This window comes from Gorilla gorilla, chromosome 17, assembly GCF_029281585.2.
Source record: "Gorilla gorilla gorilla isolate KB3781 chromosome 17, NHGRI_mGorGor1-v2.1_pri, whole genome shotgun sequence".
Lineage (NCBI taxonomy): Eukaryota > Metazoa > Chordata > Mammalia > Primates > Hominidae > Gorilla > Gorilla gorilla.
The window spans coordinates 40,679,698-40,706,568 of NC_073241.2; the positions used below are offsets into that span (position 1 = coordinate 40,679,698).

Here is a 26,871-nt window from a genome sequence, read left to right on the forward strand (position 1 = left end):
TGTATGGACTATTATACTTTACCAGGAAAAATTAGAATTTAGAGAATTTATACTTTCGACATTTTTGAAGCCATGCATGCTGTAGTTCTATCCACAATTTAATACTGTACTAGGGAAACCTTGTCTTCTAGTTTCCTTTTAAAAAAATCATTCTAAGAGTTTTAAGTTTGGACAAACTAGTTTACATTTATCAGACAAACAGTTATTTGACCAGTCATTCTCCATTCATTTTTGCAGCTGAGAATATTAAAATTTAATTTTAACACCAAGGTGAGATGGTGATCAAGGAACTTCAAGGCCCTGTAATTCCATCACTTTAGGAGGCTGAGGCAGGAGGATCGCTTCAGCCCAGGAGTTTGAGGCTGCAGTGAGCTATGATCATACCACTTTACACCATCCTGGGCTACAGAGCGAGACCCTGTCTCTTAAAAAAACAATAAACAAAACAGAAGTTCATTATATTTATTAGATAGTACATACGAGGTCTTACAAGTTTTACCCATTTGCTCTTCTCTTCCCCCTTTCTGAACAATATCTTATTATAATTTTAAAATTTTAGTTTGAATGATTTCAGAAATTATGCAAGGATATCACAAAGAATTTCATATATCCATGTAGATTTTCCAAATACTATTTTACCATATTTGCTTTATTCTTTTTTTCTGAACTCTTTGAGAATAAGTTTTAGACATGATATTCTTTTTACCTTTTTAAAATACTATGTATTTCTTTAAAACACAGATGTTAATATATAACTGTAGTCCAGTTACCAAAATTAGGAAATTAACATTGATACAATACTGTTAGCTAATCTAGCCTTTATTGAATTTTACCAGTTGGCCCACTAATGTTCTTTATAACAAAAGGCAAAAATATGTATTTTTTAATATGGACAAAATGGGAAATACATAATTCATAAACATGTAGAAGACACATTTATTTTGCATAACAGCACTAGCTTCAGGAGCTCCTTTGGAGTGGGAAAACATCTTACAGGTTATCTAGGTCAACTCCTCATTTTTATGAATAAGGAATAAGTGAGGAATCCTAGAAGTCCTTAAAAGGTTCAGAATTTTGTATTAACGTAGTGCCAGTGCGAGAGTAAGAACGTTAAAGTCTGATTTCTTCACACTTGTAAACAATTGTATTATATATGCATACTGTATATTTTGTAGTTATAAGAAGAAAAATACCAGAATTTAAAATGCAGTCACAATGTGTTATGTTTTCAGATGACTTACATATGTTTTTGTTCATCAGTATTTTAAAAAATAATCACCTGTTTGTGAAAATAATGGTTTTGAAAACAGCATTATGATGAGAGGGAACTTCGTAATTTCATGAGAATGTAGATGGTGACTGTTTAAGTGGGAGCTCACATAGGCATTAACATCACCCTCCTTTTGCACAATCCTTTTAAGTCTCCTGTTAAACATCTTTTATTGTGTGTATTTAAAGGCACACAGATGCTTTTTCCTGTATTCATCTTACAAATTTACCTACATATTCAGCCATCCTTATTTCCCTTTCATGTTTCTTGGGAAGCAAGTCTCTTCACTGTTTAATCTGTTTTGCTGTGTTTTTGAAGCCCATATTCTTTCCTCTTCTCAGAAAGACATTGCTTTATCAGTTATTTCATCAATCTCTGTGTCTCCAGTTCTTTCATCTCTTCTAACCTATTTTCCTCAGCCTAAAAATATGCTCATTATTCTTTTATACAGGAAAAATGCCTTCACTCTTTGTTATTCTATGCAATTGTGTTATTCTTTATTAATATTTGTTGCCTCCGCATATGTCGCCCCACACATCTTTCTGAGTTGATGACCTCCACCTCTGTCTCAGTCTTTACCTCTTTCTCATAGATAATCACCACCTAGAACCCAACGTGGATAGCTAACTCAACCTCTCTCAACCTGAACCTGTTAGCTTTCTTGTGAAACTGTTTTTGTTACCTGCAGCATGCAATAAGTGGAAAAGTCCTGTTGATTTTTGCTGCTGTTTGAATGTGTTGTTCTGTAGTCCTGGAGACACTGCCTCCATCAGAACATCATCACTTCTTACCTGCATGTCTGTAATTCCTGCCTCCTATCTTACCTCTCAACTCATTTTCTACACTTCCCCCAGAATGGTCTTTCTAAAACAACAGATCTATTAACAATTTCCTTACTACATGATTTCCTGTAGTCCAGGATGAACTCCGGAGGTCTGCTGGTCTGGAATACAGCGGTTCCTGTGATATCTTTCATCCTTGTCATCCATCATTTCCTCATTGCTGATTCCTGAATGCGTCACACCTTTTCTGCCACTCCGGCCTTTGCATGTCCTGTTTCTCCTTTAGATGCTTTTTTCTTCCCCTTAGCCCCATAAACATGTATTGGTTCTTCTAAGCACAACTCATGTCATTTCCTTGAAGGCCTTTTAATCTTCACTCCCATCTCCTCCTGTGTTCAGTGTGCTTGCATCTGTGCTTACCACCCTGTCTAGCAGCAATTTGCTGATATATCTTCACTTTTTCTGTTTGCCTCTAATTGTAATCTCAAGATCAAGAGCTGCATCTCATTCACATTTGAATCCTCAATACTGATTTCATTTCCTGGCTCTTAGTAGGTGCTCAATAAATGCCTGTTAAATTTAATTGAATCAAATAATAACACTTACAGTCGTACTTCAGATAATAGATGGCAGTAATCAGTGGACTTTAATGAATTTGTACCATCTGTCCTTATCAATTAAATTATGTCCTCATTTTAGGAAAACCTTGGGGAGTAGAGATGAATATTTTAGAAGAAACAGAAGTAATATTTACACTCAAGCAGATTTTAATATATTTTGTGAGATAGCAAATAAGTATCTTTCCTACTACTATCTTAAAATTGTTTTTATTTTATTTTCCTTGTGTAATGTAAGCAAATAGGCTTTAGGTCTCAGCTTTGCAATATGTCGTTGGAGTAGAGAGGTAATACAAATAACCCTAAAAATAAAATAATTTAAATGTTGTTATGTATCTTAAAATGATTGTAGGAATTTCTGTTTCCACTACTTTTCTTTAGTTATTTATTATTGAAATTAGCATGGTGTTATAGAATCCCAGGATTCTTAAATGTTACCTTCTCTAACTAATATATATTGTTTGACTATCTAGACTTATACTTAACAGGTATTTACATCTTTGAACACAGAACAGCTGATGGAGAAAGAAGCATTATAAATAATATACATAAACTCAGTTTGTACAGATAATCCGTAATTTTTAATGTTTAACTTGTCTAAATGCTATATGTAATATCTTTCATCAGTTTTTTTAAAGTAATTATCCTTTCATATTGTTTTTTTCCCACCAAATAAAACAATAAAAGGACCAGAGATCAAGAAGCCCCAGAGGATGTACAAGTCAGGCCAGAGGATACTCCTTCAGATCTCAGTGTTAGTAATTGCAGTGTCATACTGGAAAACACGATGGAAGACCATGCTGCTGAGGCATCCGGGAAGCCTCTAGGTGAAATTAGTGTTCCACTGGACAGCTCTTTACTTTGTACTTTGTCCTCAGAATCTCACCAGGAAGCAGCTAGTAATGAGAATGATAAAAAACCTGGTAACTACAAATCTATGTTACGACCAGAGGTTGGCACCACTTCACAAGATTCAGCTCTCTTAGATCAGGAATTGTATAACTCCTTCCATTTCTGGAGGACTCCTCTTCCTGAAATAGATCTAGACATAGAGCTTGAACAGAACTCTGGGGGAAAACCCAGCCCAGAGGGACCAGAGGAAGAATCTGAGGGCCCTGTGCCCAGTTCTCCAAACATCACCATGGCCACCAGAAAGGAACTGGAAGAAATGATAGAAAATCTAGAGCCCCACATTGATGATCCAGATGTTAAAGGTATGGAAGTCAATCAAGTTATTTATTCTGAAATTGATTAAAAATATTAGTGTCTATCTTAAAAAAATTTCATTTCAGAAAAAATTATCATTTAATAATGTATTATGGACTGGGCACAGTGACTCATACCTATAATACCAGCACTTTGAGAGGTTGAGACAGGAGGATCACTTGAGACCAGGAGGTTGAGACCAGTCTGGGCAACATAGTAAGACCCCATCTCTACAAAAAATAAAAAATTAGCCAGGCATGGTGGCACATGCCTGTAGTCCTAGCAACTTGGGAAACTGAGGTGGGAGATCGTTTGAGCTTAGGAGGTTGAGGCTGCACTGAGCTGTAATTGTGCCTAAGTTCAAATGGTGTCAAAGGATCATGCAGCAGCTTGCTCTGATAGTTCTCCAGCCTGGGCAACAGAGTAAGACCCTGTCTATTAAAAAAAGAAAAAGGTAGTATAACCATCATTCATGTATTTCTAAATTCTCTTGATAAATACAATTAATCTGATTTTCAGGAAATTTTTTATTTAAAATAGGCTCATCGTTGCATTCCTTACTGTAATTTATACAGATTTGTTGATTGACAAATCACTCTCTTTGAACGTTTCAGTCATTCAAACAATGCTTTACAGTTTTAAAGTTTGGGCTCTGCCTTAACTATTTTGCACAGAGACTCATTACCTTTTTATAAGATAGCAGTACACGCAGTCATTCTTTTATGGAAAGACTATAGAATGTTCATCGCACTACTGCACTGCAGCCTGGGCGACAGCAAGACTCTGTCTAGGGGGTGGGGGAGGAAAAGACTATAGAATGTTCACAGCAAGCATAGTCAACTTCTGATAAATGTTTAACGTCTTTACAGCTTCCAGCTTTCTGTTTAAATTTTATTATTTACCAACTTAAGTTTATTAAGTTTATCCAACTTCAATGACTCCGATTTTCTTTTTTTTTTTTTTTTTTTTTGAGACGGAGTCTCGCTTTGTTGCCCAGGCTGGAGTTCAGTGGTGCTCAATCTTGGCTCACAACAACCTCTGGTTCAAGCAATTCTCCTGCCTCAGCTTCCCGAGTAGCTGGGATTACAGGCATGTGCCACTGCACCCAGCTACTTTTTTTTTTTTTTTTTTTTTTTTGAGACAGTCTCACTCTGTCACCAGGCTGGAGTGTAGTAGTGCCATCTCAGCTCACTGCAACCACTGCCTCCTGGGTTCAAGCGATTCTTTGGCCTCCACCTCTCAAGTAGCCTGGGACTACAGGCGTGCGCCACCATGCCCAGCTAATTTTTGTATTTTTAGTAGAGACAGGTTTCACCATATTGGCCAGGCTGATCTTGAACTCCTGACCTCAGGTGATCCGCCTGCCTTGGCCTCCCACCATGCTGGGATTACAGGTGTGAACCACTGCGCTCAGCTTATTTTATTTTTCTTAAACTATATTTTTATGAAAAAAAGATTACCAGTTGTCCTTAAGCCGGTTCTGGGAGCTCTCATTGTATTATAGTACCTGCTAGTTCTCTGACATAGACTAGTCACTTAAATATTAATTGAAATATTGAAAGAACTGCTCTAAGTTTTTCTTTCAGCAAATAAATGCCAAGAAATATGCATAGATTGCTTTCTAAAAAGACTTACATGTACATACATACAAGTTTCTTGATGTGACTTTGTGTTTCAGAAGATATCTAATACTCTTTGTACTGTAAATTTACTAGCTGCAATTGAGAGACTTCAATACAAATAACAGGCATACCTTGGAGATACTGCTGGTTCAGTTCCAAACCACTGCAAAAGAGCAAATATTGCAATAGAGTCACACAAATTTGTGGTTTTCCAGTGCATAAAACCACAGGTGCAGTGGCTTGCACCTATAATCCCAGCTACCTGGGAGGCTGAGGCAGAAGGATAGCTTAAGGCCAAGAGTTTGAGACCAGTTTGGGCAACATAGCAAGACCCCCATCTCTAAAAAGATTTTGAATAGTAGCTGGGCATGATTGCACACTCCTGTAGTCCCAGCCACTCTAAAGGCTGAGGTGGGAGAATTGAGCCTAGGAGTTTAAGGTTTCAGTAGCTATGATTGCACTACTACACTCCAGCCTGGGTGAGAGAGTAAGACCCAGTCTCAGAATTTTATAAAAGTTGTGTTTATACTATACTGTAGTAAGCATGTGATAGCATTTTGTCTAAAAAAAAATGCACATACCTTCATTGAAAAAATACTAAAAAATGCTGATGATCATCTGAGCTTTACACAAGTTGTAGTCTCATTGCTGGTGGAGGGTCTTGCTTCAATGTTGGTGGCTGCTGACTGGTCAGGGCAGTGGTTGCTGAAGGCTGGGGTGGCTGTGGCAATTTCTGAAAATAAAACAGCGTGGAAGCTTGCTGTGTCAGTTGACTCTTCCTTTCATGAAAGATGTATCCATAGCTAGCAATGGTGTTTGTTGGCATATTACCTGCAGGAGACATCTTTAAAAATTAGAGTCAGTCTTCTCAAACACCACCACTGCTTTATCAATAGGTTTATGTAATATTCTAGATCTTTTGTTGTCATTTCAACAATGTTCACAGCATCATCACTAGGAGGAGATTCCATCTTGAGAAACCACTTTCTTTGCTCATCCTAAGAGGCATTTGTTCAAGTTTGGTCAGGAGAGCTGGATATAGTGACCATGTGCCTGTAATCCCAGCTGAGGACAGGAGGATTGCTTGAGACCAGGAGTTCAAGGCTGTAGTGGTTATGATTGTGCCTACAAATAGCCACTATACTCCAGCCTGGACAGCATAACAAGACCCCATCTCTAAAATTAAAACAACAGAAAACGTTTGATTATGAGATTGTAGCATTTCACTCACATTTTCAAGCTCCACTCCTAATTTTAGTTCTCCTGCTATTTTTACTCTACCTACAGTTACTTCCTCCACTGAAGTCTTGAATCCTTCAGTCATTTATGAGGGTTGAAATTACCTTCTTCCATACTCCCTTTAATGTGGATATTTTGACCTCCTCCCATGAATCGTGAATGCTCCTAATGGCATCTAGAGTGGTGAATCCTTTCCAGAAGGTTGTCAGTTTACTTTGTCCAGATCCATCAGAGAAATCACTATTTATGGCAGCTATAACTTTACAGAATGTATTCCTGAAATAATAAGACTTGAAAGTTGAAATTACCCCTTGATCCTTGGGCTGCAGAATGGGTATTGTGTTAGCAGGCATGAAAACAACATTGTCTCCTCATACGCCTCTATCAGAGCTCTTGGGTGACCAGGTGTATTGTCAGTGAGCAGTAATAATTTGAAAGGAATATTTTTCTAAGCCATAGGTCTCAACAGTGGGCTTAAAGTACTTGGCAAACCTTGCTGTAAATAGATCTGCTCTCATCCAGGCTTTACTTTTCCAGTGACAGAGCACAGGCAGAGTAGATTTAGCCTAATTCTTAAGGGCCCCAGGATTTTTGAGTAAATGAGCATTGGTTTTAACTTTTGTGTGTGTGTGTGTGTATGTGTGTGACAGCGCCTCACTCCGTCACCCAGGCTGGAGTGCAGTGGTGCAGTCTCAACTCGCTGCAACCTCTGTCTCCCAAGTTCCAGCGATTCTCCTGCCTCAGCCTCCCGAGTAGCTGGGACTACAGGCATGCACCACCATGCCTGGCTAATTTTTTTTTTTGTTTAATGGGATTTCACCATGCTGGCCAGGCTGGTCTCGCACTCTTCACCTCAGGTAATCCACCCACCTCAGCCTCCCAAAGTGCTGGGATTACAGGCGTGAGCCACCACTCCTGGCCTGGTTTTAACTTAAAGTCACCAGCCACATTAGTCCCTAACAAGAGTCACCTTGGCCTTCGGAGCTTTGAAGCCAGGCATTGACTTCTCTTTAGCTAGGAAAGTTCTAGATGGCATCTTCTTCCAATAGAAGACCGTTTTATCTATGTTGAAAATCTGGGCCGGGCGAGGTGGCTCACGCCTGTAATCCCAGAACTTTGGGAGGCCGAGGTGGGTGGATCATCTGAGGTCAGGAGTTTGAGACCAGCCTGGTCAACATGGTGAAACCCTGTCTCTACTAATAATACAAAAATTAGCTGGGCATGGTGGTCCATGCCTGTAATTCTAGCTGCTAGGGAGGCTGAGGCAGGAGAATTGCTAGAACCCGGGAGGCAGGGGTTGCAGTGAGCCAAGATTGCACCACTGTATTCCAGCCTGGGTGACAGAGCAAGACTCCATCTCAAAAAAAAAAAAATCTGTTGTTTGGTGTAGCTACCTTAGTGGCTTAAGTAATCTTAGCTAGATCTTCTGAATAACTTGCTGCAGGTTTACCTAAGCACTGGCTGCTTCACCTTGCACTTCTATGTTATGGAGATGGCTCCATTCCTTAAACCTCATGAACGAACCTCTGCTAGCTTTCAGCTTTTCTTCTCAGATTCCTAACCTCTCTCAGCCTTTACAGAATTGAAGCCAGTTAGGGCCTTGCTCTGAGTTAGACTTCGGCTTAAGAGAACGTTGTGGCTGGTTTGATTTCTGTCCAGACCACTCAAACTTTCTGCATATCAGCAATAATGTTGTTGTTCCTTCATCTTCTTTGTGTGTTCACTGGAGTAGCACTTTGAATGTCCTTCAAGAACTTTTCCATCTGCATTTATAACTTGGCTAACTGGCACAAGTGTCCTAGCTTTTGGGCTTTCTTGGCTTTTGACATGCCTTCCCCACTAAGCTTAATCATTTCTAGCTTTGGATTTAAAGTGAGAGACATGTTATTCTTCCTTTCACTTGAACTCTTAGGGGCTACTGTTGGGTTATTGATTGGCCCAATTTTAATATTGTTGAGTCTCAAGGAATAGGGAGACAGGAGAGAGATGGGTAAAGAAAGTCGGTAGAGCTGTAAGAACACACACATTTATCATTTAAGTTTGCCGTCTTGTATGGCTAGTTAGCAGCTCCCAAAACAATTACAATAGTAATATCAAAGATCACTGATCACAGATCACCATAGCGGATATAGCAATAATGAAAAAGATTGAACTAGTACAAGAATTACCAACATGCAATACAGAGGCACAGCGTAAAGACATGCTATTGGAAAAATAGCACCAATAGACATGCTAAATGTAAGCTTGCCACAGACCTTTAGTTTAGAAAAAGTACAGTTATCACGCCCAGCATGGTGGTGTGTGCCTGTAGTCCCAGCCACTCAGGAGGCTGAGGCAGAAGGATTGCTTGAGCCCAGGGGTTCAGTGCTTCAGTGAGCTATGATCATGCCTTGTGAATAGCTTTCTGCAAGTAACTCCAACTTGGGCAAAATAGTGGGACCTCACCTCTTTAAAGAAAAAAAAAAAAAAAAGCCAAAGTGTAGTATCTACAAAGTGCAATAAAACAAAGTATGCCTGCACTTTCCAGGGAACAGAATGGACGGGGGATGATACACACACACACACACACACACACACACACACACACACCATGCACTTTATATGGGACAAAACATTTTAACCTCTCTTTCTTGTACAGTCTATTTTGAGTACTGTTTTGGTTTGGCTTGGGAGTGATCCCAAAAGGGAGTGGCTGAAGTGATTAAAAGGGTTGGTGAAAATTGCAGCCGAAATTCTGAAGGTAATGAAAATATTCCACTACAACTTTTTGTGAGTGAATATGTTCAATTTTCTTAAGTTAGCAAGTAATGACCTAATAGACTAGAACCTCATCCTGTATGTTGCTTGTGTGTCTGTTGTCAGGCACTTAATATACTTAGATGAGAAATTTTATAAATGCTGCAGCATAATAGATTATCTTAAAATAGTTACTGATTGTTTTGTTTAAAATGTTTGAATTTAAAATGTTCACATTTTGAACATCCAAGTGGATTGTTACTTGGAATAAATGCTAAGCAATATTTTTTGCTAAATTTCTGATTTATTTGGGGAGCAGGAAGAATGCCTTATCTTAATTTTGAATCACCTTTGTAAGTAAGGTGCAACCCAAAACATAGGCAATGCTAGTTGCCAGATTTTTGAACCACTGCCTGGTAAGTTGTCCTTTTGGTTTGCTGCAAGCAATACAGTGCTCATTTGGGATTGTTTTGTTTGGGAGAAGATGCAATTCTCATTTTCAAAAAGAATTAGAGAAAAATAAGCAGTAATAAGATATGAGATGTTTAAATGTAACTGTGACAAGAATCTTTGTAATTGCCATTGTTTTATGTTGGCAGGGTTTGTGTGACTGCTCTTCTGCTAAAATAGCTTAGTAAGTAAGACTTGCCAGTTTGATTCATGCACTACCAAAACATAGTTAACGTTTACTGAAATTGACTCCTTTTAATAAGCCGGAGGCAGCTCCAGCAACTAGATAGCATTTCTCTTTTCATACTAACGCAGAATAATGTACAGTAGCAGATAAACATTTTTAATCTCATGAAAGCATATTAGTTTTCTACTTTTTCTCTTGAAGGACTAATGATTTACCACAGTAGAAATTTTTTTCCAGCTTTTTGATTGCAGTGTCAAAAAAGTATATATTTCATTGATAACGTACAGTGCAAATGGAGAACAGCCTTGTAAGAATATTGCAATTGTGTTTCTCACTTTGTCCATTTCCTTATTTTGCCTGTAGCACAAGTGGAAGTGCTGTCCGCTGCACTACGTGCTTCCAGCCTGGATGCGCATGAAGAGACCATCAGTATAGAAAAGAGAAGTGATTTGCAAGATGAACTGGATATAAATGAGCTACCAAATTGTAAAATAAATCAAGAAGATTCTGTGCCTTTAATCAGCGATGCTGTTGAGGTAACAAACTCAGTAAAGTGTTTACCAAATGAGAGTAGTTTGAATCAGAAGTCTTTCATTGGGGAATAGTTGTAGCTAATCACTTTTAGTTTGTATGTTCTGTTTGTTGCTGATTTTTTAGCTCTTCGTTTTGCATAAAGTAATTGTTTTCATCACATCCTGTCCTCGTGACATTAGTGTCATATGAAATGCCTGGAAAAGTAAATCCCACTTCTGTCTATATGACCATTTAGTAGACTCAATGTTAATGTAGCTCACTGCAGTGAAATAGTCTTACTGGAAACAAAGCCCTTTATCAAGAATAATTAACTCTTCCCTTTTCTTTTTGGAGAGGTGCTTTGTTTCTGATCGGACCATTTCACTGCAGCAAGCAACACAGTATTCTGAGCAGAAGATCGGGACTTGAGGCCATGTTGCGGAGGGCCAGTGACATTATCTGGACTCTGGAGTGTGAGGGTGGGTACTGATCCTAGCATCATCTTCACTGTGTACTTGTAGCTGTTCTCTATGATCCTTCCCTAATTTCCTGCTGCATCTCCATCAAGCCAGCATTATTTGGTATCAGTGCTGCTTAGCCATTGTTTATACAAATGGGGAGAAGGAATGCACCACCGATTGCCAGAATCGCATGGTCACAGATCATAGTGGCTTGAATGAGAAGCTCAGGAAAGAGTACCTGCACACACTGGGGATGGCAAGAGGGTTCTTAGAGCTTCAGTGCATTTCTGTTTTGATTTCTGTTAGATGGCATGTGGTATAGTTAGAAATCTGTATAATACCACTGCTTTGGATTGAAGCCCTGACTATTTATTGGAGATTTGAACAGTATTAATATATCTGCATTTTAGAAGGTGTTTATGTTGTTGTTGTTGTTGTTACTGTTTTTGGCTGTTAACATATATATAATTTGTGAAATTAGATATTAACAGCCAAGAATAGAAATAGAAGAAAAACTGCATATGACACTCCATGTTCTCTAAAACAATGGACCAAAAGAATCCTCTCAGTACTATTTCATAAATAAGCTAATTTGAGCTGTTTGGACCATTTCAAAATTACTTTCAAATATTGTTTTTAATTACTCTAATTTTTCTGGAATTGGTTTTCGTACATTTGACAACCTATTCAGCAAGTTAGATTTAAAGTAGGGAAGGTTCTTAGGTATGTTTATAAGCTTTTAAAAACATGAGGAATTTATATGTTTATTACTTTTGGCAGTCTTGAAAGGTAAGTAACTTAGTAAGATAGCTTAAATGAAGATGTGCGGACAGGACAGCTCTTTAAGTAGTTATTTTTTCCTAACAGAATATGGACTCCACTCTTCACTATATTCACAACGATTCAGACTTGAGCAACAATAGCAGTTTTAGCCCTGATGAGGAAAGGAGAACTAAAGTACAAGTAAGTGACCAAAAAATGTGTTCTTTTGTGGGTGTGTTCCTAATTCCTCTTTTAGAGCCCATTTTGACCTAATTTGCCCCTTCTTTATGATGAGCGTTCTAAAAATTATGACTAGTGTGTCATATTTTCCATAAGGAAATCGAAATAGTAGAGACAGGAACATGGAAGCACAAATCTTCCCTTTTCTACCTCTGTGATCCCATTCTTCATTCAGAGTGACCACGATCACACACCTTGTTATCTTCCTTCATGTATTTTCATGGGCACATAAACATACACATGTGCCTCTTTTTATCATTGAAGACAGCTGTGGTCATCCCATCCTACCTATGTATTTCCTCTTGTTCACATTGCCAATAATTATAAAATACAGCTCAATTTCAGAGATGAAAATATGCAAAAATACGAAAATTTTAAAGTGCCGTCAGTAACAAGCTGCAGGGAAACTGTGCTCACGGAATCATTGAAATGTGGTAGCTGGGCCTTGCCTTGCTCTTTTGTTTTCTCTTCTAACAATCTGACCTGGTGACCTCTCCTGTGAGCACATCAGGACTCCTTCACCTTCACAGCAGCACAGCACAGTGTCCATGCCACACCCGTGGTCTCCATCGTAAGAAGGCACTGTGGGAGATGCTACTCGTTGTAGTTTCACTTTGATGCTGTAAGCAGTGCTACATTCACCATGACTGTCTGTACGTGTTGTTTGCTTCTATGACTTTATTATTATTATTATTATTATTATTAGAGATGGAGTCTCACTCTGTCACCCAGGCTAGAGTGCAGTGGCACCATCTCAGCTTACTGCAGCCTCTGCCTCCTGGGTTCAAGCAGTTCTCCTGCCTCAGCCTCCCAAGTAGCTGGGACTACAGTTGCAAGCCACCATGCCCAGCTAATTTTTTGTGTTTTTAGTAGAGACAGTGTTTCGCCGTGTTGGCCAGGCTGGTCACGAACTCCTGACCTCAAGTGATCCGCCCACCTTGGCCTCCCAAAATGCTGTGATTACAGGCATGAGCCACCGCGCCCAGCCTTAGGACTGTATTATTATTGTTAGAAGTAGATTTCCCAGATCAAATGGTATATTTATTTTGTTGTTGTTGTTAGAGATGGGGTCTCCGCTCTGTCTCCCAGGCTGGAGTGCAGTGGTGAGATCACAGCTCACTGCAGCCTCGAACTCCTGGGCTCCAGCAATCGATCCTTCTGCCTCAGCCCCCCAAGTAGCTGGGACTACAGATGCGCACCGCCACATCTAGCCAATTTTTATTTTATTTATTAAAAATGAAATCAGTATTCAAAACAATAGTGTTTTGAAACATGCTTTTCCCCACTTACAGACATTTTCAGTATTTCAAATCTCATTTTAATGAGTTTATTTCCATTTTCATTTTGTGTATATGGATAATTCGTTTATGTAGCTCAAAATTCAAGATACTTAAAAGGCATTCAGTGACGTTCCCTTGTCAGTTTTTCTTCTCCACTCATCCATTTTGCTTCCTGAGATACAACCAGTTTTACCTTTCTTTTATATCCTTCCACAGCTATATTATACACACCTAAGCAAGATTGCAAATATGTTCTTCTTTTCCTCACATATATACAAATAATTAGACATGTGCACTTCAATTTTGTATAAATAATTGCTTAAATTTTCATCTAAAGAAGACAAGTTTTTATTTTTGTTTTGAGACAGAGTCTCACTCTATCGCCCAGGCTGGAGTACAGTGGTGCTATCCCGGCTCACTGCAGCTTCCACCTCCCTGGGCTCAAGTGATCATCCCACCTCAGCCTCCCGAGTATCTGGAACTACAGGTGTGAGCCACCATACCTGGCTGATTTTTTAATTTTTTGTAGAGACGGGGTTTCACCATGTTGCCCAGGCTGGGCTCAAGTGATCCGTCCTCCTTGGCTTCTCAAAGTGCTGGGACTACAGGTGTGAACCACTGTGCCTGGCTGGTTTTTGTTTTTTTAATGAACATGTTGCAAATCACGCAGAGCACCTGTTATTCTGCATTTGCTGGGTTATAACAAACATTGTCATCTCTGCCTACATTTAAAAGGTGCTGGTGTTATTTTAATATGTCTTTTCAATTTAGTAATTAATTCTAATTTTCCTTTGAGCTGAGATGTTATTCATTGTTCTCCTAGAGTTGCTTTTATTTGTTCATATATGTTTCCCTTAGCATGTTTTTCGTATCTCTTAGTTATTAGATACCTGAAAATTTGACATTGGTTTTTCTCAACTATTTGAAATGCTATGTTAAAATCTATATATTTAAAAATAATTTTGCCCAATTTATGTCTAAACTGCTCAAAATGCATCTCAGCTGCTCAGTCACTGTGGTTTCTCTTTCTCCATTAGGATGTTGTACCTCAGGCGTTGTTAGATCAGTATTTATCTATGACTGACCCTTCTCGTGCACAGACGGTTGACACTGAAATTGCTAAGCACTGTGCATATAGCCTCCCTGGTGTGGCCTTGACACTCGGAAGACAGAATTGGCACTGCCTGAGAGAGACGTATGAGACTCTGGCCTCAGACATGCAGGTGAGTAAAGCAGTTAAAGAATTAGCAGAATGTGCATGTGGAAGGCACAGTGCTTTGCTTTTTGTAACTTAAAGAATTTCTGTTCATGTTCTAGCATGTTCTTAGTGTTATAGGAAATTATGTATGGAAGAGCTTAAGAGTAATAACAGAGCATGTTCTTTTTGCACTGTCAGAGTCAGGGTCCGATGTTCAGAGAGCTACAAAAACTTAATGATTTCTAAGCATTTTTTCTTCGTAAATGAAAGGAAGATAATACGTACTAGGCAGGGATTTAAAATTTTTCTATTATACTTTTCGATGCATAATTTAGGCATTTAAAGTTAGTATCTGTTATTCTGATTTAATTTTTTGAGGTTAGTAACATTCATATATAAATTAGCCTTTGTATATTGCCTAATGGTTAAAGTACTGCGTACTTTGTGGTTAGCTTACTAATGTGTTTTCATTTCTGCAGTGGAAAGTTCGACGAACTCTAGCATTCTCCATCCACGAGCTTGCAGTTATTCTTGGAGATCAGTTGACAGCTGCAGATCTGGTTCCAATTTTTAATGGATTTTTAAAAGACCTCGATGAAGTCAGGATAGGTGTCCTTAAACACTTGCATGATTTTCTGAAGGTAACTTTTAAATTCTTTTGCATAAAAACACAACAAAATTCTGCTGTAATCTAAATCTTTATCTTCTGCTATCACCAAGAGAGGTTTCTTTGTGTTTCTGTGTAAGAAAACACAGCCATAAGTTGATGTTAAGATGCGACTTAAAAAAGAAATGGTCCCATAATTATACTCTCACTTTTAAAACAGTATTAGATGATAGTTTACAGACATTTGTATCTTTTTCTTTTTCAAAATCATTGAATGAAATGTATGTTAAAAAAAAATCATTAGCTGCAGTCATCCCTCAGTACATGCAGGAGGATTGGTTCCAGGTCCCCCATGCACACCCAAATCCATGTAGTACTCCAGTCCTGTGGAACTCACATATAGGAAAAGTCTGCCCTCCGTGTATTCCGGTTTCACATCCAGGAATACTGTATTTTCAATCCTCATTTGGTTGGGACAAACAATTCAAGTATAAGTGGACCCATGCAGTTCAAACCCCTGTTGTTGAAAGTCAACTGTGTATTAAGTTTGGAGGCTTTGTGTGGTATTTCAGGTGTCTTGAGAATTTACGTTTAGCCCTCACTACTTTGATATAGGAGCTGTGGTCTCCAAAGTGAATAGCCCTGATTTTTTACAAATTGTTTACTCCTGGAGTACTGTTGTTGTTTTTAGACTTTAGCCTTGAAATTGACTCTGATAATTCTAAGGCTTGAGTGATAGAAGTAATTGTAGTCCTCCCTTTTAAAAAACATTGAGGCTGGGCCCAGTGGCTCACGCCTGTAATCCCAGCACTTTGGGAGGCTGAGGCGGGCAGATCACTTGAGGTCAGGAGGTCGAGACCAGCCTGGCCAACATGGTGAAACCTTGTCTTTACTAAAATACAAAAAATTAGCTGGGCGTGGTGGTAGGCACCTGTAGTCTCAGCCACTCAGGAGACTGAGGCAGGAGAATCGCTTGAGCCCAGGAGGTGGACTTTGCAGTGAGCCAAGATCATGCCACTGCACTCCAGCCTGGGGGACAGAGCAAGACTCCATCTCAAAAAAGTAAAAAACAAAAACATTGAGACCATTTTATATTTTATGTAGATCATATTCGGAGTCTCGCTCTGTCACAAGGCTGGAGTGCAGTGGTACGATCTTGGCTCACTGCAACCTCCGCCTCCCAGGTTCAAGCAATTCTCCTGCCTCAGCCTCCTGAGTAGCTGGGACTACAGGTGCGTGCCACTACGCCCGGCTGATTTTTTGTGTTTTTTTGTTTGTTTGTTTTAGTAGAGATGGGGTTTCACCGTGTTAGCCAGGATGGTCTTGATCTCCTGATCTTGTGATCCGCCCACCTTGGCCTCCCAAAGTGCTGGGATTACAGGCGTGAGCCACCATGCCTGGCCTAAAATTTTTCTGATTGTCCCAGTATTGTCCTTTATAGTTTTTCTCCGCTCAATTTTGAATCCCTTAAAGTGCATATTAAATTTAAATGTTATCTTTCTTTAGTCCTCTTAAATCTAGGTGTCACTGGCATTTTTGAGGAGTCTAAACCAGTTGTTATACAGAATTACCCTCAATTTGAATTTACACAATTTGATTCTGGGTAAGCGGGGTTTTTTTGCAGACATGTTAACCTGTGTAGGTTGTCATGTATTTTGCTGAATGTGCCACATCAGGGCTAATGTGGTGTTGGCTCTTCCCATCATTGGTGACGAGAAGGCTGACAACTCCATTGTAAAATGACCGTTTACCTTTTGTGGTTAATAGAGAATTGGTGAGGTGATACTTTAGAACTCTGAATATCTTTTTCTCTAGAGTCCTTCACCAGTGCTCTCATATCCAGGCATCTATACATGGTTCTTACCTGAATCAGTTAACTGTGTTGGTTGTGAAAGAGTGATTTTCTATTTTCATAATTCTTTCTGTTTTTTTTTAATTAATTAACTTACTTATTTTGAGACAGGGTCTCACTCTGTTGCCCAGGCTGGAGTGTAATGATGCAATCATGGCTCACTGCAGCCTCCACCTCTCCCAGCTCAGATGATCCTCCCACCTCTGCCTCCTGAGTAGCTGGGGCCACAGGCGCACCACCACGCCCAACTGAGTTTTGTATTTTTTGTAGGGATAGGGTTTCACTGTGTTGCCCACGGTGGTCTTGAACTCCTGGGCTCAAGTGATCTGCCCCGCCTTAGCCTCCCAAAGTTCTGGGATTACAGATGGGAGCCACTACGCTCGGCCATTCCTTCTGTTTTTATTAAGTAACATTCCCATATAAAAATAACCTGTGCCTTCTCTCCTTCCCCAGTTTCGAAAGTTATTTTAGTATTAGTGTGGACTCTAGGATTTTAAAAATTCAACATAATGGAATCCATTTCTGTCATTTGTTTTGAGCATCAAATTTGACTAGTGGAGACCCCTTAAAGCTGCCTCTTGTGTCCTTTGATTTTTAAGTGCATCAATACTTTCAGTTTCAACTTTCCCTTTCCCTGTCCCAGCCTGGAGTCAGCTATTTCTCCAAGGAACTGTGGTCCTTTTTAGTGGAGAATGGTCCTTAGAAACTGAGATCCAGGCACTGGAAGTGCTCATTGCTCCTGGCCTGTCATTTCTTTTAGGTCTTTTCAGGAGATAGTAGCTAGGAGGTGTAGATAGTAGCTAGGAGGTGTGTTGCTTTTTTTTTTTAATTAAATTACTAACTTCATATTGTTATGAACTACTTCCAATTCAATACCGTTTTCTCTCTTTATATATTTTTTTCTTTTTACTCCTGGTAAAAAGTCTGTTCTTAGTAACATTAATGTATAATATTTAGTTGCGGCTGGGCACGGTGGCTCACACGTGTAATCCCAGCACTTTGGGAGGCCAAGGCGAGCGGATCACTTGAGGTCAGGAGATCGAGACCATCCTGGCTAACACGGTGAACCCCTGTCTCTACTAAAGATACAAAAAAATGGGCGGGCGTGGTGGCATGCGCCTGTAGTCCTAGCTACTCGGGAGGCTGAGGCAGGAGAATCGCTTGAACCTGGGAGGCGGAGGTTGCAGTGAGCCGAGATCCCGCCACTGCACCCCAGCCTGGACCACAGAGTGAGACACTGTCTCAAAAAAAAAAAAAAAAAAAAATAGTTGTATGCTGAGTTCCACAACATAAATGAAATAGTTTCAGAATTACTCCACCAATAATAATTCCCACATCAGATCAACTACATAATATTCAGGACTTCCTAGCACATTCTGTCCTTAGAACGTCCCTTGAAGATGTATGGTCAAAGTAGTCAGTTCACACTTTGGCTTTTTTCCCTGTGTGATTGTTTTCCATCTGATGCACAGTTAGGTTGGTTTGCTTCCGTTTGTAAACTTACCTTTAAATATTTATAGAGCAGCTATTGGGATACATTTATTTTTTTTCTCTCAACAAATACTGAATGCCTACTCTGTGCTGTCACAGCACCACATGCAGGGCTTACACACGTGGTTAAGAGCATAATTACTGCCTTAAGTGGGGCCGTGGCAACAAGGATGTCATATGAATAAAGGGGGCAGGCCCTGTAATCAGGCTGTGCCCGGGGTACTGTGGGGTTTAGTGTGGCTCATTGATAGGCACAAGGAACAAAGATTTCCAGACAAGATGGTGATTCCTGAAGGCAAATGGAATTATTCAGGGAAAAATAAACTTAATACCAAATTTTAAAACACTTAAATACAGCTACTACATTTCCTCTTCAGAAGAATTAACCATATTGCTTACAGTCTGTTTTTAAGCACTCTAGTAAAAGAAATAATGTCTGTACCTTGTCCTGGTAAATATTTTTATTTTGTTACTTTAGCTTCTTCATATTGACAAAAGAAGAGAATATCTTTATCAACTTCAGGAGTTTTTGGTGACAGATAATAGTAGAAATTGGCGGTTTCGAGCTGAACTGGCTGAGTAAGTTCTAACAGTTTATTAGATTATGTTTTGGAGGGGTATATATTTACTTCATTTTTACATTTTCTCAGTTTCTTCATTACTTTGTGTAGATCCAAGTTTCTATGTGGTATTCTAGCCCTTTAACGCTTCCTGTAATACGTGTCTTACTGTCAGTGAATTTCCTCAGCTTTTTTATTTTTTCTTGAAAATGTCTTTAGTTCATCTTTGTATTATTTTTATCATGGTGAAATACACATAGCCAAATTTGCTGTTGATGACATTTAGTACATTCACAGTGTTGTGGAACCATTCCCTCTATCTAGTTCTAAAATGTTAACCTCCCGAAAAGAAAAACCCATGCCCAATAAGCATCTACTATCTATGGATTTGCCTGTTGTGGACATTTCATGCAAGTGGAGTCATATAACACATGGCCTTTTGTGTTTGGTTTCTTCATTTAACAATGTTTTCAGTTGTCCTCCATATTGTATCCTCTAGTTGAACCTGCCTTTTTGTGGTTGAGTTATATTCCATTGTATGGATATACCACATTCGTTTAGTGCGTTCATCTGTTGAGGAACATTTGGGTTGGGTGTGTGGTCTTTTGTGAATAGTGCTGCTAGGAACGTTTATGTACAAGATTTAATATTTGAAATCTGTTTTCAGTTCTTTTGAGGTGAATTTGCAAGGCCATATGGTAATTCTGTGTTTAATTTCTTGAGGAACTGCCAAAACTTTTCCACAACAGCTATACCATTTTACATTCCCATCAGCAATGTATGGGAGTTCCAGTTTCTCTGTGTCCTCACTAACACCTATTTTTCTACTAAATTTTAAAAATATTTCTAAATTGGCCAAATAATAATTGTGCATATTTACGAGGTATGTAATGATGTTGCAATACATATCGGATAGTGGTCAGATAAGGGCAGTTAGCATATCCATCACTCGCTTATCATTTACAGCTGTTCTGATGGGCTTGGAACAGCACTTCATTGTGGTATGATTTGCATTTCCCTAATGACTAATGATGTTGAACACTTTTGCATAAGCCTGTCAACCATTTGTATATATTTTGTGGAGAAATGTCTATCCAAGTCTGTTGCACATTTTTAAATTGGGTTGTTTATCTTAAGTTGTGTTGTTGAGTTATAAGAGTTCTTTATATATTCTGGATTATAGACCTCACCTGCATTTTCAAATGATGTCTTTGCTGAGTATGGAATACGGGGCTGACAGTTTGTCTTTCAGTATATTAAAGATGCCACTCCATTGAGTTCTGGCTTGCCCACTTCTGACTCAAAATACACGCCTCCTCTTCTGCCATGTAGTGCCGGGGTGTGAGTCCATCTAGTCAGGGTCAAGCTGGGTTTGCGTTTTGTCATTGCTGTGGTTACCTTCAGTGTACTTGGGGCTTCAGTTTTTCTCTCTGTGGGCTGCCACTACCATTGCCGTTTGCTGAGGGTGGGAGCTGGGGTACCAGTGGTCTTCTAGTGTGAGTATTCCACCCGGCGTTTAGCGGTACCTGCACCCCTGTGTAATGGGTGGGACCTCCTATCTGTGCTTGGTCTCGGGCAGGACTTCCTACAGCTCCTCCTGGAATAAGGAGCATTAGTTCTCCTCTCCCACAGTTGCAGTATTTTTGCTGGGCCCACAGGGTGGACAGGCTTTGGGGCCCCTCCACCAGCAGGTTAAGCCTTTTGCTTTGCACCAGAAAAGGGCCCAGCAGAGTGCTTGATGATTCATGGCTGTCCGTCAGTTGCTTCTGCCTGCTATGAAACAGGAGACTCTCCTGTTTTTCCTGACCATCTTTCTTGAAGCACCCATGGGAGGCAGGTACCCTGTGGAAGTCAGAAGGTTGTCTGGGAATGTGAGCTCCCTGTGTCAGGCACATCTGGCTTTGTTTGAGCCACCCCATGCTCGTGCCAGCCACCATCTGGCCCTGGGCAGCTGACTGCAATTCGAGCTGATTTCTCCCTGCCGTGTTATGTGCTAGCAGGTGTCCTGTCCATCCGGGCTCTGCTGAGGGGCAGTTCTCTTTCCCATCTTGGGAAGTTAAGTTATTTGTGTGCTTTGCAACCCCAGCTCTCTGATGGGCTCAAGAAAAGATCTTGAAGTTTATGTAGCTTTTTCTACTGTAGGGTCAGTGACGTTCTTTGCAGTTTTCTGTATTCTAAGCAGAAACTGGTCCTATTTGGAATTTTTATTTTGAATTTTGTCAGAAAATAAGTGTGTCTCTTTGAGGATGCATATTTGTATACACAGGTGCATTTATCATTGCTGCATAATCTATATTCATGTTACAGTTGACTTCCTGCTTATTAGAAATGTAAATCCTCTTGAACATAAAATCTGAAAGGCAAAAGTCTCACATCCAAGGTATTTCTTCAAGGCCATCATTGAAGCTTTCAGGTTAGCTTGGTAGATGTCATGAAAGTCTCAGGGCCCCTCAGGTGTGATGGGAAGGTTGCTGGAGGACACCCTCCATTATCCCTAGCAAATCCTTTCCAGGAAGGCTCCTCAGAGCCTCGACAGGTACACAGTGGACTCCCTCCCTCTGCGAGGACTTCTTACTGAGAAACCTGATTGTAGATGGAAGCTTCTCAGCACATTCCAAACTACGACCATGGATCAGTGTGGGCCATGTTCCAGTTGAACATACTAGGAAGTGCTTTGCTCTGTCTCAGTCCCCATGGATGCAGAACTCTACAGCTTTTGTTTTCCTTACACTCTAAGGAACTTGAATAGCATGTAAGTGCATTTCCAAATACGCAGAGACCGGAGGTAACTGTACAGGAGAGGTCTGCTTAGTCGCTCCTCTTTGCATATGTTTGAGACAGGTGCTCAGTAATCCAGTATTACAGATGATTTAAATGGGTAACCTATTTTCATTTGTCTCGCTGATTTTTAAACATTGTCTTTTTGTAATTCCTTTTTGTAGACAGCTGATTTTACTTCTAGAGTTATATAGTCCCAGAGATGTTTATGACTATTTACGTCCCATTGCTCTGAATCTGTGTGCAGACAAAGTTTCTTCTGTTCGTTGGATTTCCTACAAGTTGGTATGTATTGAACTTTTAAAATTTTATATCAGCAAACTCTAAGATCCTAGAATGGAAGCTGTTCCTCACTTCTCCATGCTCACCCTCCCAGGTCAGCGAGATGGTGAAGAAGCTGCACGCGGCAACACCACCAACGTTCGGAGTGGACCTCATCAATGAGCTTGTGGAGAACTTTGGCAGATGTCCCAAGTGGTCTGGTCGGCAAGCCTTTGTCTTTGTCTGCCAGGTAAGCGAGGCCCTGGGCTTACCTGTTTGTGAGTTTTTCTCCTAGAAGAATGTCTTCTTTAACTTGCTACCTCTCTCTCACCCTCTTCCTTATTCTTAAGGAACAGAACCTTATAGTAGCCTGGCTGTTTATAGGATCATCTGCCCCCATTGTTGGGCATCTGGTGGCCCTTCTCTCCCAGCTAGCCAAGCCCCTCCTCTACTGGCATGCACCACACACACCCCACGTGCCTGCTGTATGTGCTTGTTCCACACCACGTGCCTGGTATGTGCGTGTTCTGCTCTGCACACATTCAGACGTGTGTATATGTACATTTCACTGTGCACATACATGCACACTGTGCATGTTCCTCACTGCGTATTATACAGGCATACATACATGTACCACACCACACACATACTGTGCACACATATACCATACCACGGTTCCCACTAGAGGGTGCTCATGTCTGGGACCCAGAGCGCAGGTGTGAAAATGAAACACCTGTGAATGAACACTCTAGGTCTCCGTAGAGCAGTTTAAAAACTGTGTCTGTCCATGTGGGCAGTTAGTTATGTAATTTTTGATTTGAATTCCCAAGTACGTGGAATTTTGGTTAAAAAGCAATAACTAAAATTTGTACCTGTGGTCACTCAGAGATTTTGTTAGCCAGTAGTCGAGTTTTTGGCTCTGTTGACAGAGAAGCCTAGAGCAGCTGTTTGTTTTCCCCAGACTGTCATCGAGGATGACTGCCTTCCCATGGACCAGTTTGCTGTGCATCTGATGCCGCATCTGCTAACCTTAGCAAACGACAGGGTTCCTAATGTGCGAGTGCTGCTTGCAAAGACATTAAGACAGACTCTACTAGAAAAAGGTAGGTAGTGACTCTACTAGAAGAAGCGTGTGAGTAGAGAAGGAGGTCTGTGGACTGTGCTGGATCAACAGATACCAAAGCAGAAGTATTGTCTGCTCAGAGAAAATAATCTGGTGGAAGGAAATACTTTAGTTGTTCCGGTGATTCTCCCAAGAAGACATGGAAGATGAAAGGGATTTTTTAATTAGCCCTCTACTATTCTAGTTGGAGTTTATTTATCGTAAGCATGTATCATTTTTATCATTTAAAACTTAGGTTTTTTGTTTGCTTGATATTTTGAGACAGAGTCTCGCCCTGTCACCCAGGCTGGAGTGCAATGGTGCGATCTCAGCTCACTGTAACCTCTGCCTCCCGGGTTCAAGCAATTCTTCTGCCTCACCCTCCCCAGTAGCTGGGATTACAGGTGCCCGCCACCACGCCCAGCTAATTTTTTGTATTTTTAGTAGAGACGGGGTTTCACCATGTTGGCCAGGCCGGTCTCGAACTCCTGACCTCATGTGATCTGCCTGCCTCAGCCTCCCAAAGTGCTGGGATTACAGGCATGACCCACCGTCCCTGACCTAAAACATGGTTTTTAAACTTGGGTGTTGTTTTTATGTGCAAACCATTGCCTGGCAGCGTGCCACTTGCAATCTGCAGTATGGGGGCTGGTACCTATGTTTGCTCTCCCTCCTGCTTTCTCTTCATTAGGCAAGAGACAGATGCCCCATAGTATTTGTTTTGTTGGAAATTATAATCTCTTCAAGATTAAAGGTGGTTTATTTATTTTAATCGACCCCCCGCCGCCTGCCGCCCAAAACACCTCATAAATATAGTTGCACGGATGAATGAAGCACAGAAAGAAGTTTGTAGTAGATGTCAAAGAATAAGGATAAATGAATTTTTTTTTCTCCTTTTTTTTTTTTTGTAGTTGGTGTTTGGAAGCGTTTTTCTTTCACTGCTACTTAATAGCTAAGAAGTGTGATGTTTTCATCTATTTATTAATTTAATATTCCTTAGCTGTCATTGAACATTATGAGATTTACTCTTATAAAAACAAGATAAATCTCATAACTCTTTTTATTCTGGCACTTTTTCTTCCTATAACAAATCAGTTTGGATTACTGTTTATGTTTCAGTGTGGCTTGTTTGTACTTGTAGAAATACCCAGTTTAACTGGTTACACTCGTACTTGACGGACTCTGAAATGTTCCGTTGGACTGGTTTCATCTGTCCTATGCACGTGTCATTTCCAGACTATTTCTTGGCCTCTGCCAGCTGCCACCAGGAGGCTGTGGAGCAGACCATCATGGCTCTTCAGATGGACCGTGACAGCGATGTCAAGTATTTTGCAAGCATCCACCCTGCTAGTACCAAAATCTCCGAAGATGCCATGAGCACAGCGTCCTCAACCTACTAGAAGGCTTGAATCTCGGTGTCTTTCCTGCTTCCATGAGAGCCGAGGTTCAGTGGGCATTCCCCACGCATGTGACCTGGGATAGCTTTCAGGGGGGGAGAGACCTTCCTCTCCTGCGGACTTCATTGCAGGTGCAAGTTGCCTACACCCAATACCAGGGATTTTAAGAGTCAAGAGAAAGTACAGTAAACACTATTATCTTATCTTGACTTTAAGGGGAAATAATTTCTCAGAGGATTATAATTGTCACCGAAGCCTTAAATCCTTCTGTCTTCCTGACTGAATGAAACTTGAATTGGCAGAGCATTTTCCTTATGGAAGGGATGAGATTCCCAGAGACCTGCATTGCTTTCTCCTGGTTTTATTTAACAATCGACAAATGAAATTCTTACAGCCTGAAGGCAGACGTGTGCCCAGATGTGAAAGAGACCTTCAGTATCAGCCCTAACTCTTCTCTCCCAGGAAGGACTTGCTGGGCTCTGTGGCCAGCTGTCCAGCCGAGCCCTGTGTGTGAATCGTTTCTGACGTGTGCAAATGGGAAAGGAGGGGTTTTTTACATCTCCTAAAGGGCCTGATGCTAACACAAGTAGGATTGACTTTAACTCTTAAGCGCAGCATATTGCTGTACACATTTACAGAATGGTTGCTGAGTGTCTGTGTCTGATTTTTTCATGCTGGTCATGACCTGAAGGAAATTTATTAGACGTATAATGTATGTCTGGTGTTTTTAACTTGATCATGATCAGCTCTGAGGTGCAACTTCTTCACATACTGTACATACCTGTGACCACTCTTGGGAGTGCTGCAGTCTTTAATCATGCTGTTTAAACTGTTGTGGCACAAGTTCTCTTGTCCAAATAAAATTTATTAATAAGATCTATAGAGAGAGATATATACACTTTTGATTGTTTTCTAGATGTCTACCAATAAATGCAATTTGTGACCTGTATTAATGATTTAGTTTAAAGTGGGGAAACTAGATTAAAATATTTGTCTTTTAACTAGTTTATTAGTTTCTCTGGAATCTGCCTGTGTCCGCGGGTTTGGGTTTTGCTCTTGGCAGCAGCAGGTGCCTCTTGGGTGCTCCTCGTGCTCCTGCCTGCAGCCCTAAGAGCAGGTGGGTGCCGAGTGTCTGGCACAGCTTGGATGCCCCCCACTGAAGACAGCAGAGGGGGATTGTCTTGAAGCTCCTGAGACACAGTCAAGCATCTCTGAGCCTCGATTTCTTTGTCAGTAAAATGGGAATTAGTAAAACCTGCCCTGTTTCTCACAGGGTTGTTTTGCAGGCAAATGAGTTCCTGTGTGAAGGTGCTTTTGTAAAGTGCTGTGTGTATAAATGTTCGATGTTCCTGTAAGCCTGGTTTGAAAACCTTGGCCTATCTGAGTCCCCTGGTGCTTCTGTGAGTTTTGGTTTTATTTAGTTAGCCAGCAGGGACTCCTCAGTAAGTCAAAATAAGTTCCTTTGAACTTCAGTGTGGGATTTGAGAATATGTGGGCTGCTTCCTGTCTACACTATTAGAAATAAGCCTTTGGCTGCTGCTTCTCACATTATAACCCAGATATTTACACACTGCAAATATAAGTGTAAACGGATTCCACTGGGAACGATGTTCAAATGAATAGATAAATGCATAGGTAATATGTGAAGTGGGTAATGGGAGTAGGGCTGGGGAGTAGCCGTGGAGGGTGTGGGGTGGTCTCCAAAGGCCTCTGAAAGCAGCATCAGAGCAGAGATCGGAGGAGGACCTGGCCCGCTGATTTAGCCTCGTGTGTGAGCTGCAGATTGTCTGCTATTATCATATATTTTTGGCCCCCAGTATTTCAGTTCTGAAAATTGCATTAGAATCATACACTAGTAGCATTTTTTTAAAGCAGTGGCTATGCTAACATGGTATGTTTGGGGGTAAAGAACTTGAATTTGGCTGGGCGCAGTGGCTCACGCCTGTAATCCCAGCACTTTGGGAGGCCGAGGCGGGTGGATCACGAGATCAGGAGATCGAGACCATCCTGGCTAACACGGTGAAACCCCATCTCTACTGAAAAAATACAAAGAAATTAGCCAGGCGTGGTGGCGGGCACCTGTAGTCCTAGCTACTCGGAGGCTGAGGCAGGAGAATGGTGTGAACCCGGGAGGTGGAGCTTGCAGTGAGCCGAGATGATGGCATCACTGCACTCCAGCCTGGGCGACAGAGCGAGAGTCCGTCTCAAAAAATAAATAAATAAATAAAAGAACTTGAATTTAAGTTGTGCTATAGCACTT

General features: G+C 40.6%; 1 protein-coding gene across 10 annotated transcripts in view; it reads left to right on the forward strand.

Annotated features, from left to right (window-relative positions):
* Positions 1-25,560, forward strand: part of PPP4R1 (protein phosphatase 4 regulatory subunit 1) — a 69,879-nt gene extending 44,319 nt beyond the window's left edge. For 8 of the 10 annotated variants that reach the window (XM_055368630.2, XM_055368632.2, XM_055368631.2 and 5 more), the window contains 10 exons: positions 3,357-3,883; positions 10,473-10,645; positions 11,951-12,046; positions 14,403-14,588; positions 15,043-15,204; positions 18,992-19,092; positions 22,016-22,136; positions 22,228-22,362; positions 23,074-23,215; positions 24,451-25,560. In XM_055368630.2, coding sequence (XP_055224605.1) covers positions 3,357-3,883; positions 10,473-10,645; positions 11,951-12,046; positions 14,403-14,588; positions 15,043-15,204; positions 18,992-19,092; positions 22,016-22,136; positions 22,228-22,362; positions 23,074-23,215; positions 24,451-24,614 — 1,807 coding nt within the window. In that variant the 3' untranslated portion in view covers positions 24,615-25,560. Of the gene's footprint in view, positions 1-3,356; positions 3,884-10,472; positions 10,646-11,950; positions 12,047-14,402; positions 14,589-15,042; positions 15,205-18,991; positions 19,093-22,015; positions 22,137-22,227; positions 22,363-23,073; positions 23,216-24,355 lie in introns of all 10 variants that reach the window. The other 2 variants (XM_055368633.2, XM_055368634.2) reach the window with 1 other exon arrangement.
* The last annotated feature ends 1,311 nt before the right edge of the window (positions 25,561-26,871 follow it).